This window comes from Vitis riparia, chromosome 19 (assembly GCF_004353265.1).
Source record: "Vitis riparia cultivar Riparia Gloire de Montpellier isolate 1030 chromosome 19, EGFV_Vit.rip_1.0, whole genome shotgun sequence".
In the NCBI taxonomy this organism is placed as follows: domain Eukaryota; kingdom Viridiplantae; phylum Streptophyta; class Magnoliopsida; order Vitales; family Vitaceae; genus Vitis; species Vitis riparia.
This window is the reverse complement of record NC_048449.1, coordinates 6,674,630-6,691,576: the sequence shown is the minus strand read 5'-3', so window position 1 is coordinate 6,691,576 and position 16,947 is coordinate 6,674,630. Positions and strand designations below refer to the sequence as shown.

Genomic DNA, 16,947 nt, shown 5'->3' with positions numbered 1-16,947 from the left:
TATACAACCAAGAAAGACAAAAAAAATCCTAGATGAATCTTTAAGAGATCTCACACATGCAGGCATTGCTATCTTGTAATCTACATTTGCAAACTTCTATTTGAAAAGGTACAAAATGATTGCAAACCTCGAGGTGCTAACCACACTAGCAACAACCAGCACCGAGCAAATCAAGCAAATCAAGGTATTTTTAATCAGTGGGAGGAATCGAACTCCGGAACTCACACATCCCAGCATTCACCCTAACCAACTAGGTCAACCTGATGTGCTTCCAACCAACTAGGTCACCCTATGGGCTTCCAAACCAATTTGTCAACATGATATTATAATTGGCTCACCTTATAGCTCATCCTAAACTTACATGTTTGTCTTCTTCGTAGTACCTCCTCTTCCCTCTTCTTCTCTGCCTCATCAAATGCTGCCTTTTGAGTCTACAAAACATATGCAACATTAAAAATCAACCCAGATATGAAGATCTGATGGACATGTGCGTTAAAGAGGGGAAAAAGCGGAAAGGCAGCATCACATGCATCCTTGTACTTGGCCCATGTTCCTTCTACCAGTTTCCTCGCATACTCTTGATCATCACAAATCAAGACATTGTCGAACAAGGTCCCTGATTTCACCTGGCACACGTCCACATCTTCACATATTAGAATTTGAATTGCTCAGGAAGCATTACACCCAGAGAGATAAATATAAAAATAAAACAAATAGATATTACCTGCTAGAGAAAATCACATAAATATTGACAAAAAAAAAAATACTTAATAAAACAGATAGTAGTGCCTTGGAATTGGTTTGATAGAGAAAATAATACATGCAGGATAAAATAGCTTTTGAGATAACACGTATTGTTAGAACTATGGACTAAAATGCACTAGAAGTATAGACTTATTTGATAACTATTTTTTAAAATAGTCTCAAAGATAACTTTTAAGAACAGTTTTTTAAAACTATTCTTTGATATTTTATAAAACACAAAACCATTTGGAACCGGAAATATTTTTAACCCGTTTTTTTTATGTTTTTAAGTATGTTTTAAAAATAACTTCTATAAGTAGTACTTTATTTTTAATTGTTTTCTATATTTATATAATTTTTAAAAAAACAATCATAAAAAAACAAGTAAAAATAACTAAAAATAATTTAAAGATATTTTCTAAAAATACTATGTTTTCTCTTTTTAAAATATATAAAACTATTTTTTATATTCTAATTGACAAACCTTTTTTTCTTTTTTTCTTTTTGAAAGAATAAAAAATTGTTTTAATAAACAATTATTAGACAGGATAATAGTTTCTCAAATGATTGTTCATGTGGATATTGTAGCCCATTCACTTCAACTAGCAATAGTTGCAACATGAGCAATTCCTATTCATGAATTCTTTTTTAAAGTTGGCTTTCATTATCAATATCAGCAGTACTCAATGTTGTGATGATATTCTTTGTTAAACTTTGTAACAAAATTCTTAAAACAATTTAAATGGCTTGTATCTAGCCCCAGCTATAAAAGCACTTATTTCCAGGTTGAGAGATGGCACCCTCCCAAACACACATCTGCTAGCATCTCACTCAACCATGAGTGTCTTCTTCCCATGCATTTACCTCGTTCCTCCTCCGCATCTTCCTTCTACCTGGTCTAAGGGGAAGATTTCACCAGAAGGGGACCCTCAAGCTTTTTGTGAAGCAGCAACTTAAAGAAGCCATATTTACTATTCTTGACCTTTTATATATCCTTTTAAGCCTCAATATTCATAGACCTGAATCTTTGTATTCATTGGCATGGACTCAAAGATGATGCATTTTGAGAAGCATTAACAGAAAAGCCATCAATAATTGCACACACATATGTACCATGGAGTAAAATAAGCTGGCGATAAATCATCTATCTCCTGTCATTTCTCTAAGGCAAACAAGATTGAAATGTCAGATGGATGGATTATCATGTAATATTGAAATAGCAAATCAAAAACCAGAAGAAAAGGATTAGTTCCTCATCAAGACACCCCAAGTAATTAAATGACTCTCCTGCTCTACGTTAACTCTCTCTCAACCATGGCTACCCTCTTCCCCTTTTGCCTGTTGCTCTTGCCCATGTTGCTTCTCTTGGTTAGGAGGAGTTCAGCAAAAAGGGTCCCTCCAGGTTCCCTAGGACTGCCCATAATAGGTCAAAGCATCAGCCTTCTGCGTGCCATGAGATTCAACACTGCCGAAGAATGGCTTCAAGAGAGGGTACGTAAGAAAGTATGGCCCAGTTTCAAAGCTAAGCCTCTTTGGAAAACCATCTGTTTTTATCAATGGGCAGGCTGCAAACAAGCTCATATTCGCCAGTGACGGCAGCACCATCAGTAACCAGCAAGCAAGGTCCAATCAGATGATACTGGGTGACCGAAACCTGCTGGAGCTGAGCGGAGAAGATCATAAGCGTGTCAGGAATGCTCTTTTATCATTCTTAAAACCAGAATCCTTGAAGCTGTATGTAGGAAAGATGGACGCAGAGGTCAGGAAACGCCTTCAAATGCATTGGCAAGGCAAGCAAAATGTCACGGTACATATAAACTTAACCAAAAACTCCATTGAATCCTTGCAAGTATATTCATATGCATTAGTATGTTCATATGCTGATAGGTTTTGCCCCTGATGAAGACACTCACATTCAACATCATTTGTGGTCTTCTATTCTGAAAATGTGAAGTGTTCACTAATTTGTCTTGTAACTAGAGACTGGATTCTAGTAACTTGTGTTTTCTATTGTGAAAATCAGACTTGCATTTTGGAGGTAGTAGGTGTTAATGTGGAACCCTAGTACTGCATGATATATAGAGATCAGCTGCAAGGTGGACTAGATGTATGATAGGGTACATGAGAAACCGTGGTGAGTGGTGTAGCAGCAGGTTCAGTAGGAGTGGGCTTAGAGTCTCCTGAAGTAGTGCTAGAGTGGCTTGTGGTTCAGCTTGAGTGGATGGCTACTGCTTTTAGGAGGTGGAAGTGGAAGCATTAGGCTTGTCTTTCTTCTCAAGAGATTAATTTGTAGCTCGAGTTACACTCTACTTCACAACCAAAGATGATCATTGGGGTTGAAATTTGCTTCATCTGCTCTAAGGGGAATTTTCATATGGAGAAGGTAGGCTATAACGAATCAAGGTAATGGAAGTTTTACCCTCTGTCTCGGCATTGTCTTTTGCACATAAACCCATGATGGAACTAGATGAAATTTTTTTTATCAAAATTGGGGATGCTCTAAAACTCCCCTTAGTTAAAGGGACAAGGGGCATCTGTTAAATGGTACATAATGTGATCCATACTCCCCTTTTCCAACCACAAGCCCCTCAGAATTCAATCAGCTCAGATCCTATTTTGGGTGCGTTGTGTGGTTGCTAACAACTCATAATTGATGAGCGCCATTACCTAACCCACCTCTTTTCTCTTACCATTCTCCCCTGCCAAAAGTAAAATTAATGCATGTCAAACTTAGAAGCCATTTTTCGGAGTTGAAGCAAATATATGTTCTGAGGGTTTGTCACTAAAACAACTTGGTACAATTTCACATATGCAGACCATCCGAAGTAACTCCAAAAGAAGGGGAAAATGAGTGTGCCCTTTTATGCATACTTTTATGGAATCAAATCTTATTTGTTCCTTTATATTTGACATATCAATTAGAGCAAAGTTACAAACCAACAGCAAATTAGGCCAGTAAAGGAGAGTTCATTAGCGGTATATTCCATCTTCTTTTCATTAATTCTTTATGAATCCAAGAACCTCATATGAAAAATTAATATTTCAACACCTGGATTTCAGATTTTTGTATATACTTGGCCACTTTCAAATGGAATATTATGTCTTAAGGTTCAAAGATACCCACCCAAAAACCAACAAAAGAGGGTGAAAATTTTCTTATATAAATGGGTGCAGTCACCCTCCCAAAACCATATTCTGAACAAGTCTCTCTCAACCATGAGTGCCTTCTTCACAATCTTCTTGTTCCTCCTCCCCATCTTCCTTCTCCTGGCCAGGAGAAGGAGTTTACCAAAAGGGGTCCCTCCAGGTTCACTAGGACTGCCCTTAATAGGCCAAAGCATTGGCCTTCTCCGCGCCATGCGAGCCAACACTGCTGAAAAATGGCTTGAAGAGAGGATAAAGAAGTATGGTCCAATTTCAAAGTTGAGCCTCTTTGGCCAACCAGCTGTCTTTATTTATGGACAGGCTGCAAACAAGCTCGTATTCGCTAGTGATGGCAGCACGATCAGTAACCAGCAAGCAAAGTCTAATCAGATGATAATGGGTGATCGGAATTTGCTGGAGCTTAGTGGAGAAGATCATAAGCGTGTCAGGGGTGCTATTGTATCATTCTTAAAGCCAGAATCCTTGAAGCAGTATGTGGGAAAGATGGATGCAGAGGTCAGGAAGCATCTTGAGATGCATTGGCAAGGCAAGCAAAGGGTCACGGTACATATAACATACCAAAAACTCCAATCCACCATTGCAGGAATACTTATAAGCAGTAATTTTTATGCATTAGTATTACTATGGAATTTATAGAAACCTCCCCTGTATTGCTGATAGGTAATGCCCCTGATGAAGACCCTCACCTTCAACATTATTTGTGGCCTTCTATTTGGGGTTGAGCGAGGAATCCGAAGGGAGAAACTTGTGGGCAGATTCCAGGAAATGATAGAAGGAATTTGGTCAGTTCCGGTTAACTTGCCTTTCACCCGCTACAACCGCAGTCTTCAGGCAAGCACAAAGATCCAAAACATGATAAAGGAACTCATGCGAGAGAAGGAGGTAGAACTTGAGAAGGGTGCGTCTCCTCATCAAGATTTCATCACCTGCTTGCTCAGCATTCGTGGCAAAAACAATGAAGAAGTAATTACAGAGAAGGAGATTGTGGATAATGTCCTGCTTGTCATGGTTGCCGGGCATGACACTTCCGCTGTTTTGATTACTTTCTTGGTGCGGCTTCTGGCTAATGATCCAGATGTCTATGCGGCTGTTCTGAAAGGTACAAACAATTCATTAACAAAGTTAACAATCATAAACAGAAATTTTTTTAGCTATCCCTCCTGTTCAAGAATCCATTATCCTTCTGATTCTGGAACAAACTATGCATCAATAAAAGGCGTTAAAGGTCTGTTTAATTGTTTGTTTCTGGACTTCAGAACATGAGGAGATAGCAAAAGACAAGCCCTCAGGGGAGTTCCTAACATGGGAAGACCTGGCAAAGATGAAGTACACATGGAGAGTGGCACTGGAAACTCTGAGGATGGTTCCTCCGGTCTTTGCTGGGTTCAGGACTGTATTGAAAGACATTGAGTTTGGAGGATATCTTATCCCTGAAGGGTGGAAGGTAAGTGAATAACAGCATCTTTCATTGTGCTCTTCTAACTAACCGTGTAAACAACACTGATACACTTCTCTTTGATAATTTAGATATTCTGGGCGACAAGCATGACACACATGGACAATAGCATATTCCCGGAGCCAACAAAGTTTGATCCAACAAGATTTGAAAACCAAGCATCAATTCCACCGTACTGCTTCATTCCATTTGGAGGGGGCCCTCGGATATGTCCAGGAATTGAGTTTGCAAGGATTGAAACCCTTGTTACCATCCATCATCTGGTTACTCGGTTCAAGTGGAAGTTATGCCATACCGACAATTTTTTCGGCAGGAACCCGACGCCAGCACCAACTGGAGGACTACCTATTGAGATTACATCAATGAACCTAAAGTAGTATCATCTGATTGTCACTCCCTCCTCAAACCTTGAAACCTCACTATTGCTGTTCCTATTAGACTAAGAATCCTCTATCAACAAGTGCTAGACAAAAATGCATCCCTCAATGTTAGAGCATGTCCAAATTAGGCAGGTTGGTTTGATTCAGAACATTCAGTCAGTGGTTTACCTCTATGAAGTTCACAACAGGCCTTGTCAATAAACAAATGGTACAATTTCACATCTGCAGAACATCCAAAGTATACTGGAAAATGAGTTTGTCTTTCTATGCATACTTTCAAGGAATCAAATCTCAATTTGTTCTTTTATGACGGGCATGTCAGTTAGAGAAAAGTTACAAAGCCACATCAAACTACACAGGGACAATAACAAAGACTTTGTTTTTACCTACTTATATAAACATCAATCATCTGTTTGGTTGTTATTGTCATGTGGGTTGATAACATTACAGCGATGACACATGTTAATCCCACAATGTAGGAAGCCAGTTTTGCTGAGCAAAATGAAGACAATCGAAGCAAATTAAGGGGATAGACTTAGAAAACAATGGAAACATGGCAAACAAGTTTGAGCCTGTTCATACAATCAGTAAACAGCATTAAACTGAGTCAGATATTCAGATTAACAGTCAGTTTTTAAGGTTCAATAAGGTGGATTAGTCCAAGAAACACACTTTGGCTCACTGATGCATTAGACCAATCAACAAGATTTCATTAATAGGTATCTGTCGTTTTCTTTTCATCTTTTATGAATCCAATAACTTGTCATGAGAAATATTTTAACGCTTGGTTTTCAGGCACTGCCAAATGGACTAATATTAAGCCTAAACTTGAAAGATACCCATCCAAAAACCAACAAAAGATGGTGAAGTTTTCTTATTTAATTGGGTGTTCACCCTCCCAAAACCAACTGTTGAACACATCTCTCCCAACAATGAGTGCCTTCTTCCCAAATTTCTTGTTCCCCCTCCCCCATCTTCCTTCTCCTGGTCAGGAGGAGCAGTGTACCGAAATGGGTCCCTCCATGGAAACATGGCAATCAACAAACAATGGGTGATATGCCACCTTCATTTCAATTTTATGAATAACATTTTATATAGAAAATATTTCAACAGAATTTTATATGTTTAGCATTATCAAGTACAATATTAAGCCCAATGTTGAAACACTGCAAGAATACACATAAACAGTAATACTCTAATACACAATTTTTAATTCTTCTATGGAATACCTTACAGAATCCTCCCTTGTATTGCTCATCATCAATTGCTTGTGTATTTGTGGTGAAAATGATGAAGAGGTAATATCTGAGAAGGAGATTGTGGATAAGGTCATGGCACTTCAGCAGCTTCTGGGTAACCTTCGTATCTTAATACATGTATTTAATTTATTCGGAGCTATTAGAGCGGGATCCACTTTTTGGGGAATATGAGTCGAAGCAATAACAATGAACTGGATGTCCATGCAGCAGCTGTTCAAGGTACGAATCAGAGGACCTGGACTTCAATAAAAAAACATGTTGATACCAAGGTTAATAATCATCATTGAAAATTCTACCCATTGTTCAAGAATCCATTTTCCGTCCGAAACAAACTGTGCTGCAGTTGTGACTACAGTTGTCTTTAACGTAATGTAATATCTCATCTTATTTTGACTTCTGTTGTCTTTCTTGCTGCAAAAAGATTTTGGTTAATATGATCAATTTGGACATTGCCATAGCAAAATTAAAACTAATATGACAGACAAAAGAATGTGCTTTTGAAAATAAGGATAGCAGTAATTAAATTTGCAACCAATTCATATATTTCATATGATCTGCAGCATCATACCAGCAGTTTACACCAGCAAATAGATATTTACACAAAGGGTTCTTTTCAGACATAACAATTTCCATGTGCCAAGAAAAAGAAGTGAAGAATAACATCCTAACCACACATCCATTCATTTTCTATCATGTACAACATTCAACAGCCTCTGATCATCAAATTGAAGACTAACATCAACCAACTTTTCCCTTGGCATCTTTGTTCCCTTGACATCAAATAAGATTTGCACACTATGGAAGCGAAGTGAGAACCCAGTATGATATCAGCCACACGTATCATAGCTTCCAATCGGGGAGGGAAAGATGCAGGACCTTTCATCCTTTTCAGCAATTTGCCGACCTCAAGTATTTTGGAGGCAGGGATGGGCATCTTTCGTTCATATGAGGGTATGGATCCAGGGTATTGTACTCTGGCAATTCCATTCGATACTTTCCTTTGATCTGACAATAAGGGAGCTGCACATTGTCCCCATCATTGCACCACTTTGGCAGGCGGCTTGAATTATTTTCAAAAAAACTCAGTGTGTATGCATCTTTTATCTGCATTTTTGGAAATAAAATAAATTGAGACATATGCAAGACAGCAATAACTCTGCTTTTTTCCACAAACAACCCACTAAATCAGATTGCTTAACACTTTGTTTTGGGAACATTATAAGTTAAGTCCCAATGCAGACTAAGGAGGGAATGTGAAACAGGAACAAAGATCATTTATCTGGTTCAGAAAACCTTCTACCCCAAAACCACTAGGATCAGATTATCCTAATCATTTGATGCTGGATAATTTATGTTCAATTTTCTTCATAACATTTATCTACTGATAACCAAAATATATCATGATAATGCTAAATAGTGACTTTTTTTCATCAGGACTAGCAAACTCTGTATTGCTTTGACTCACCGTGAACTCAGTTACTTGAATAGAGCTAGCACTTGGACCAAATAATCCTGCCTCCTTATACATTTCCAGAATGAAAGCAACACAAGATGTTGACTTTCCATCAGTGTAAACCCAATCATCCTGCTCAGGAATTGTCAGCAATTCATCAAATGATGATCCACGCTTTTCAGTTTCAACCAGAATCTCAGGAAGAGCAAGGTCCTGCATTAAGGAAAAAATTACATTGGATGCTAAGAACAACAACAATTTTTCCTTTTTCTCAGAGAAAAATCAACTAGACATTTTTCTTATTTCAAATCTAACATTGAACAATATCAAGTGTGATCACAACCATTAGATTTAACTTTTTCCAGAACTACAAGATTTCTGATGACTTGATTTTTAAGATCATCCATGATGATATCTATTTCAGACCAAGGATACTTAGGAGGATCATTAAATGCCAAGTCCCAAATTCCCAATGCAGTCTACATGGTGAACTTTATTTTTCCAACCAATTATCCATCAAAGATTCAGATGTTCAATATGTTTTTTCCTCTATATGAATAAGATTTATTTTCTTGCCCATGCTGGGACTCACACCTAGAACCTCCCATATCCTCAACCCAACCCCTTGCCAGGTGTGCTTGGCCTCAAGGGCTTCCAAATGTTCCATATGTTATTCATCAATGAAAAAGGTAATGAATTAACAACCATGTACATTATCATTTTTGACATAAGAATGCCATATCAGTAAACCAACACATCAGTAAGATAATTTGTGAATGGTCAAGCAAGGTGAAGAACAACTAATTAAATACCTGAGTTCCAAGCCTCTTGTTCAAGGCCTCATTCCATAAGTTAGCAGCATATGCAGGCCTCATTTGATTCCAAACTGTCATAACCGAAGCAACCTATGCCACATAAAACAAGCGGTCAAAGCTGATTAGTTGAAAATAAAACTCTTACACTACCAGCAATCTGGTTGATTCATCAAGATCCGCTTTTTTAGGTTGGCAGAGGGGTGTTTGATAGGGGGCAGCAATGTACTAAAATGTATTAAACTGCATAAGATGATAGCAGAGCACCTTTAAAAAAATAATCCAAATCTGAGAAACATTTCTGAATCTTGTTTTAATTGCATGTTGTTGGTTAATTTCCGACATTCTGCAGTTCTGAGAAGTTTCAATTTCCAAAAGCAAACTTGAAAAGAAACTTCACATTGTTTTGGGGCACTGCATTTCAATTTTGACTGAACCAAACCAAAATCAATAAAGAAACAAAATTTATAGGCCTGAAGAAGTAAGTTATGCATACAAACATGGCCTAATGTGGACGCCATTTCAGCTTTGTAACAGTTCAAACCAATATTCTTGCGCACCTTAACAGTTTAAACATGACCCAATACTGGGGTTAGCATGCATGCTACAAGTGAAAGGAACTGCAATATGTCTGTGCACCTTCCACATGTCATCTTTTTTCCCATCTCTAGGAGAAACTTATGAAGTGGGACTCATCACTTTCCCTCCTCACTTGGAAGTTTTATTGTTAATGAGACTCATTTACACCCTCTCTTTCTCTAAAATTTTTTCTTCCTTTTTTTTTTCTTTTTTTTTTTTGAGGCCATAATTTATTTCAGTAATGAAAAAAAGAAGAGAAAAGAAATTATAGCAACTGACCCATAATTCTGTGAATGAATCACCAAAATATTGTAACCACACACCAGAGTCACAGCAATGAAAATTTTGAAAGATATAGAGATAAAAGAAAAGAAATATAGAATCCACCTGTATTGCAAATGTAGCCAGAAAATGAAATATTTAACAATAGAAAAAAACAATACCACATGAGCATCTAAGGGGGGTGGATAGTTTTCATCCAGAGTATCTATCCAGCTAAATATCATGTTATGGTAACCATAAGGTTTGCCTTCACTGCTACGTGCATACTCCCAGGCAGCTGTCTCATTAAACTTGGCTCGGAGGTGAGGATGCAAAGGAAGCAACGCAATATGAGAATTGGAATCATCTTGAGTCAGCACATCATCCCACCATTCGTCCCATGGTAATGTCACAATAACATCTTCTCCCTAGAACAAAAATGTAAAGCACCATTTTTTATTGACTCAAAATCATAGTTGCATATGAGTGCCCATACCTAATTATTAGTTAAGGTTAATGTCTTAGAGAAGTACAAAAAATTGAATAAGGAAAAAAAATATTCTTCAAGAAAAAAAAATGCCACTCAATCTCTGTTAATAATTTAAAAGACAAGGACCCAAAAAATGAAGCTTATTTCTATTAAAACAAAAGTATGTAGCTTATATTATCTGGTAAGGACTGTAGTTTATATCATCTGATAAGAAACTCATGCAGCTTCCTATAACATAACGAACCAAAAGAATCTTTGATTAATACTATTATTTCAGGTTCCCTCTCTCAAATCCCACATTGAATTATTGTATACAAAATGTGGTAATTTTTCAGCTTTCTAGATGTAATGCAAGCAGAAGAATTAAAGAAATAGTCAACCTTGGCATACCCAAATAGTTTAAGGATTGGTCAGCAAATGGGGAAAAAACCAAATTAATAAATGAAGTAAACAATAAGTGCAGCACTAAAATTAAAGAGTTTAAAGAAAAGGAATTATTGCTAGAGCTATCTTGGTTGCTACATGACTGCTTAATGCAGCTCATAGGACATTTTCAATTGAAACACCATGGTAGTAACAGAATAGCCTTAAAATAGCCCCGTGCCTATAGATATACAGGAAAAAACATGTTAAAAAATTTAAAATAGTAAAAAGAAATTGGAAAATATTACCAAAAGAAACAGAATGAAAAATTGTTGTCAGTAAGAGCTTATGTTTGATATAATTCTACTACTTCATTGTCTCATGATTCAGAAAATTGTCAGTGTTCACCTTTTCATTTCTATGTCCTGATTCACCAACCCATAGCTTCCCTTCAGAATCCCTTAAGCAAACTGCGGAATGACCAGCATAAGATCCAGTGACCCACTTCTCTAGAGTCTCAAAACCACCCCACCGTCCACGAATTTTTGATATTGCAAGGAAATCTCCAGAGTGAAGATCATCAACACTAATGTTTGTAACCCATGGCTGAGGACGTGTTTGAAATGAAGCCCCCATATGCTTCTTGAGAAACCCAAGGTTTGTGTTCTCACCCCATCCAGTATTTGTGAATAATGGGAAGACATCCCAGAGAGCTTCAAGGGTTCCCAGCATCCCAGCTTGCATGAGAAAAACTGAAACCCCTTTGTTTTTCACCTGATTTAGTAGAAAGTAAGGATATATTATGAATCAGGAATAAATACTAAGAAACAATTAGAAGAGGTAGTAAGTGCTATCCAGTAGTAACTTACGTATTCAAACTCAGCTTTTTCTTCCCATGCATTGAACTCAATGGTATGCTCCCGAGACAAAAAGTAGTAATCCCATGTCACTTGGTATGGAGTTGCAAAGACATAAAGGTCCATACATGTCCAACTATGGGCATTACTAACCTGAACAAGTAAAGAGTAGCATTTTAAAGCTAAAAATAATTTATTCTTCTGCTGGCCATATTAGGGTATATGATTATACTAATTCAAGAAGCTTCCAAGCTAATAAGCAGTGTTGGAGCTAAATCCAACAAGGACTATGTCTATGTTCAATAAGGCCATTATCTAAAATTACAAACCAAAAAATGAAACAACATTAAATCCGAGGAAAAAATTGTTCAAAGACCTTATTAAAGCTATGAGTTACTTTCTACTTATGTTGCATTGGTAATACTTCCAGATGAAAGAAGTAACATTGCTTATGCACTCTATCTGCACCATCGCATTTGCTCTATGTTTCAACATTACACGGGTATGGGTTGTGAATATGAAACAAGCCAATCCACTATTGGACATTAGCAGCAGAAGCATACAACAAATGAAGACAAGAACAAGTTCCTTCCCTAGGATAGCTTCCTGCTTTATCCTCATCAATAAATGTTACAAAAAGTATCAAGTTCCAATGTCAAACAAGCTATGTAACAGAGAAATATCATTTTATTTTAAGGAAGACATTGATGAAAGTTGGACATTTTTATGATTCAACCAACTATAAATGTAAAAATTTGGGAATCAGATCTATCTGAAACAAAAGCTAGACCTGGACCTGACACTTGTCCCTGAGTCTGTAACATCACTGGTGTTAGTGCATCATTATTGTGGAGTACTAATATATGTAGGACAAAAGTGGGTTGCAAAAATGGAAGCCTAGCAGCCACCATCAAGTATTAAGAAGCTGTACTACCAATTTGCAACTTCTCCCACATAGGTGCAAACATAATCTAATATTAACAAATCCCTCTGATATCTCCTTTAAAAGGCTAATTTTCAGGGCAGTGTCATTCAATATATATTTACAAAAATGGTAGAAAATCAACTAAAATTTAAACCCCAATTGAGTCTCACTACAAACCTCTGAACAAACCATCCAAAGAGGTCCTACAAAAGATAAGTAGTTTTCAATATTACAAATATCTGTACACCCAGTTATCCAGATTTCTACAAAAGCAAACTAATACCAAAGAATTATGCATGTCCATTTGACACCTTGATAACAAAAGGTCCGTAGTGTTCACTGCCACCAATACCCAGATATCACTGCCACTGATACCCATATATCCAATACTCTAAAACACTAATTCTATGTTTGGTTCCTGAAAAATACGAGGGGAAAATGTAAGGGAAATAAAATAAACAGGAAAAGTAGAGGGTAGAAAAAAATAATAATAGTTATATTTAAAGTGATTTCACTTATTTTTTTCTCTTCTATTCAAATATTAAATGGTTTAAAAATATTTAAATTTTTTGCTAATTTTAATTACATTTAATTTTCTTACAAATTTTCACTGAGAAAATCATTTTCCTTATAGAAATAAAAAGTAATCCAGAATGAGAAAATCATTCTCCTTAGAAAAAAAAAAAATAGGCAAAGATAGTGCCCCAGTCAGGTATTCTCATCACAGACCAGAAAGATTAGTACTGCACAATAACACCAAGACCCAGACACCCAATACTTCACATCCCAGAAAATAAATTACAATATTCAATAATTTAAGGAAAAATATAACAAAAAAAAAAGGTATCCGTCTGATAAAAAATCCTCAAATGAAAACCAAGAAAAACACATTGCTATTCAAGAAAAACTAAACCCACCTCCCAATACTCTAAATTTCCAGAAAATCAACCAAAAATCACACAAAATAATCACCAATACTTTAAATATCATAAAATTAAGTAAAATTTAAAAACAAAAAAAAAATCAGGTACGTTTGTGACTGCACACCCTCAAATGAAAATCCGGGAAACCTCATGGAGGTCCAATAACAACCAAAACCCACATGCCCAACAATCCCTATTCCCACAAAACCAATCAAAGTCAAACAAAGCAATCAAAACCCAAGCCCAAACCCAAACCTTAATATGAAGTGTGCCCCCACCAAATTCGCTCCCACTTTTGTTGTTGAACTCCATCCAAGCCCTGGTCTCGTAAAAGCACGTCCCTTTCCACTCGACAGTGTCGTTGGAGGAGGCAGAGCCCACAAAAGTGGGCAGAAGGTCCACTGCGCTGTGGAGGGAGTTGAGAATCGGCCATGAGAGCTGTCTGGGCAACAACGGCAGAATATCCCGCGGCCGAATTGGGGGTTTCAGCGCATGAATGGGGGGCACAAAGACCAGAAGAGAGATTATGAGGAAGGTTCTGAGATGGGTAGTTTGGAGGAGAGAGGCGGAGGGAGAAGATGGTGCCATGGGGGAGATGAGGGAAGATGGTGTAAGGAGACAAAGGGAGAGAGACTATTGTAGTGATGATGAGAGGTGGATCTAAGTTTGACTCTTATATATAATTTATTCACAATCCATACCCACATGCCTTCATATTTTTGGACTTTTTCATATAAATAAATTAATAAATATTTTTCCTATTTTTAGACACAAATTTTATTATTATTATTTATACAAACGTTTTTTATTTCAAAAATGAAAAAAAATGTGATTATTTTTTTTATTTTGAATATTTTTAATCATTCAAGTAATTGATTGTATTTTAGAAATAATGATATCAAAAATAAATTTTCCAAACATGATTTCATTATCATTTACAATTTTTATGTTTTCAAAACTAAAAATTATTATCTTTCTTTCATAATTATAATAGGACAAATATCCTAATGATATAGGTTTGAAAATATTTTAGTTTTTATGCTCAGTTACTAAATAATTTAATAGCTTGATGATTTAAAATAATTTTTTATTTTTAAAAACTAAAAATTATTTTTAAAATTTTTTAATATTTTATGACCCTTTTTCTCAATAAACAATTTTTAGAAAATGAATAAAAGTTATTTTCATTTATTTTTAAAAACAAAAGGAAAATATGTACCGTGCCCAACGGACTAAGTTTTTAAAACATAAAAATTTATATTAAATAATTTATAAATTTGAGTGTCAAAATAATATTTAAAATGTGATTAAGGAGATGGGTTTGAGAGGTTTGAATGAGTTGAGTCTTAGTCAAATTTGTACAAACCCTAATAGAGGATGATCATGGTCTGAAAATTTAGGTGGTATCTAACTTGTTAGGTATAGGTTACAATTCTTTTGTATAAACCAGATTTCCAACTTTTGTGGGTGTGAACACTTTTGTTTTCTTCTTCTACTAAAAGATAAAAGAAAGGATTTCCCAATACAAAAAAAATATTTTTGCTTGTTCCATTTGGGGACAAAATGGAAAGAAAAAAAAAATTGATTTTGAAAGAAAGAAGCTTTCCCACACTATGATTAACTAATTATAGGGTTGAATTATGTACTATTTTTTTGACCTAATTATACAAAATGGTTTTATCCTAACAACCTTCCAAATTGGATTTTGAAATATTAAGAAGATGACTGTTTTTTGTGACAATAACATATTTGATGTGGAGAAGGCAAAAAAAAAAAAAAAACAAATGAATGGTGTTATTATGATACTAAAAAGTACTTTTAAGTATTAAAAAATCATATTAATTAAATGGTCTTATGTTAATGTCATTAGATCTTATTCATTTATACATATTTTTATATATTAACCTCATTTATTTATAGAGTTAATTTCATTCATCTCCTTCCGAGATTTTGACTAAATACATCTGATCCCTATAAATTTAAAATTTTATCATGCATCTTCCTTATTTTGAATGAAATGGAAAATGAGTGAAAATAAAAAATGAAAATGATAAAAAAGAAAAAACGTTTTTGATAAAATTTCAAACTTACTGGAATTAAATATATTTAGTCGAAATTTCAGGAAAGGTGAATGAAATCAACAATCCACTAAATTTTATTACACAAATCCAATGACTTGAATACGAAGTTAGTTTACACCATTGTAAGAATCTTACCACATACATCCAAAGCCCTTGAATAAGTATAGGTATAATACGGGGGTATATTCCAAGAAAGAAAAACAAATTACAAGAAGAGTATAGATAGGAAAGTCCTTGCATTACTCAAGGAAAACAAATACATCAAATCAAGCTCATTTCCAAAAAGATATGGATGGCCCTGAGCCATTTTGTGTTTTGTCCATGCTTGATGACATAAACAAGTGGAAATTATGAGTGTTTTTTATGCCTAAAACCTTAGCATATTCCTCTTTGCTGCTCTTTTACTTCCTGGTGGGGAGAAGTCTTATCCATTTTGTCCATATTTGGGGTTGGAAACTTGAGGAGAACACCCACCACCAGTGTCTCAATCCCCATCTTTTGCTCATCAACCATCCATTAATTCAAGATCACTACCCACCCTTCTCTTGGACTCTTCCATCTAATTTCTAGAGACAATGATTTCATTTCTTTAATTTGATTCCATTTCTTTCCCCAAACAAAAAAATAAACTAAAATTGGTAACGATTTTCAAAAACAGTTTTTTCATAATAGTTTTTAAATTTGAATAAAATTTCAAATATTTTTAATATTTTTAAATATATTTTAAAAATAATTTTTATATTCAAATACATATTTATATAATTATTTTTTAAAACAGTTCTCAAAAATTAAATAATTTTTTTAAAAAAAAATCATATTTTTTATTTACAAGCAAAAAAACCGTTTTTTTTATTTATTAAGGAACATGTTTTTAGAGAAATAATTCAAATAATGATTCTTGTAGAATGTGTGCAATACCAATTGAATGCATGGTCTTGACGGTTCAATCACGATTTCTCATCATCGATATCTTGAAATATTTAAAATAATATAAAAGATAATAATAAAAAAAATTCTTGAAAAAATAAATGCAATAAAATGCATTCAACAAATTCATAATTAAATAATTACAACATTTGACCACACCAACCTAGGCATTCTTCTGCAGCCTCTTGAGGTTTGGGACTGATTTCATGTTATTATGTGCAACGCTACTTTCAAAAACAAAATTCATGATGCATTTGTTGAAGTTTTTATTT

At 35.3% G+C, this 16,947-nt stretch overlaps 2 protein-coding genes across 2 annotated transcripts; one reads left to right on the top strand and one right to left on the bottom strand.

Moving 5' to 3' along the window:
* Nucleotides 1-3,931: 3,931 nt before the first annotated feature.
* LOC117908921 (cytochrome P450 716B1-like) lies at nucleotides 3,932-5,968 on the top strand. Its single transcript, XM_034822773.1, has 4 exons — nucleotides 3,932-4,452; nucleotides 4,570-5,008; nucleotides 5,166-5,353; nucleotides 5,437-5,968. Exons 1-4 carry the CDS (start codon nucleotides 3,961-3,963, stop codon nucleotides 5,740-5,742), a joined length of 1,425 nt encoding a protein of 474 aa, XP_034678664.1. The 5' UTR covers nucleotides 3,932-3,960; the 3' UTR covers nucleotides 5,743-5,968.
* Nucleotides 5,969-7,514: 1,546 nt separating this feature from the next.
* Nucleotides 7,515-14,319, bottom strand: LOC117908920. Its single transcript, XM_034822772.1, has 7 exons — nucleotides 13,923-14,319; nucleotides 11,832-11,972; nucleotides 11,371-11,736; nucleotides 10,292-10,537; nucleotides 9,270-9,362; nucleotides 8,470-8,670; nucleotides 7,515-8,108 (listed from the first exon to the last, which is right to left on the bottom strand). The coding sequence occupies exons 1-7, from the start codon at nucleotides 14,253-14,255 to the stop codon at nucleotides 7,893-7,895; spliced, it is 1,596 nt and encodes a 531-aa protein (XP_034678663.1). The 5' UTR covers nucleotides 14,256-14,319; the 3' UTR covers nucleotides 7,515-7,892.
* Nucleotides 14,320-16,947: the final 2,628 nt, after the last annotated feature.

What these genes read in the sequence shown, in the direction of transcription:
- LOC117908920 (XM_034822772.1), bottom strand. Translation starts at nt 14,255, where the DNA reads ATGGCACCATCTTCTCCCTCCGCCTCTCTCCTCCAAACTACCCATCTC. An exon ending in GGGGCACACTTCATATTAAG is followed by an intron (nt 11,973 to 13,922) that starts GTTTGGGTTTGG and finishes TTACTTGTTCAG; the next exon opens with GTTAGTAATGCCCATAGTTG. An exon ending in CCCCCTTAGATGCTCATGTG is followed by an intron (nt 9,363 to 10,291) that starts GTATTGTTTTTT and finishes TATGTGGCATAG; the next exon opens with GTTGCTTCGGTTATGACAGT.
- LOC117908921 (XM_034822773.1), top strand. Translation starts at nt 3,961, where the DNA reads ATGAGTGCCTTCTTCACAATCTTCTTGTTCCTCCTCCCCATCTTCCTT. An exon ending in AAGGCAAGCAAAGGGTCACG is followed by an intron (nt 4,453 to 4,569) that starts GTACATATAACA and finishes TATTGCTGATAG; the next exon opens with GTAATGCCCCTGATGAAGAC. An exon ending in TTATCCCTGAAGGGTGGAAG is followed by an intron (nt 5,354 to 5,436) that starts GTAAGTGAATAA and finishes TTGATAATTTAG; the next exon opens with ATATTCTGGGCGACAAGCAT.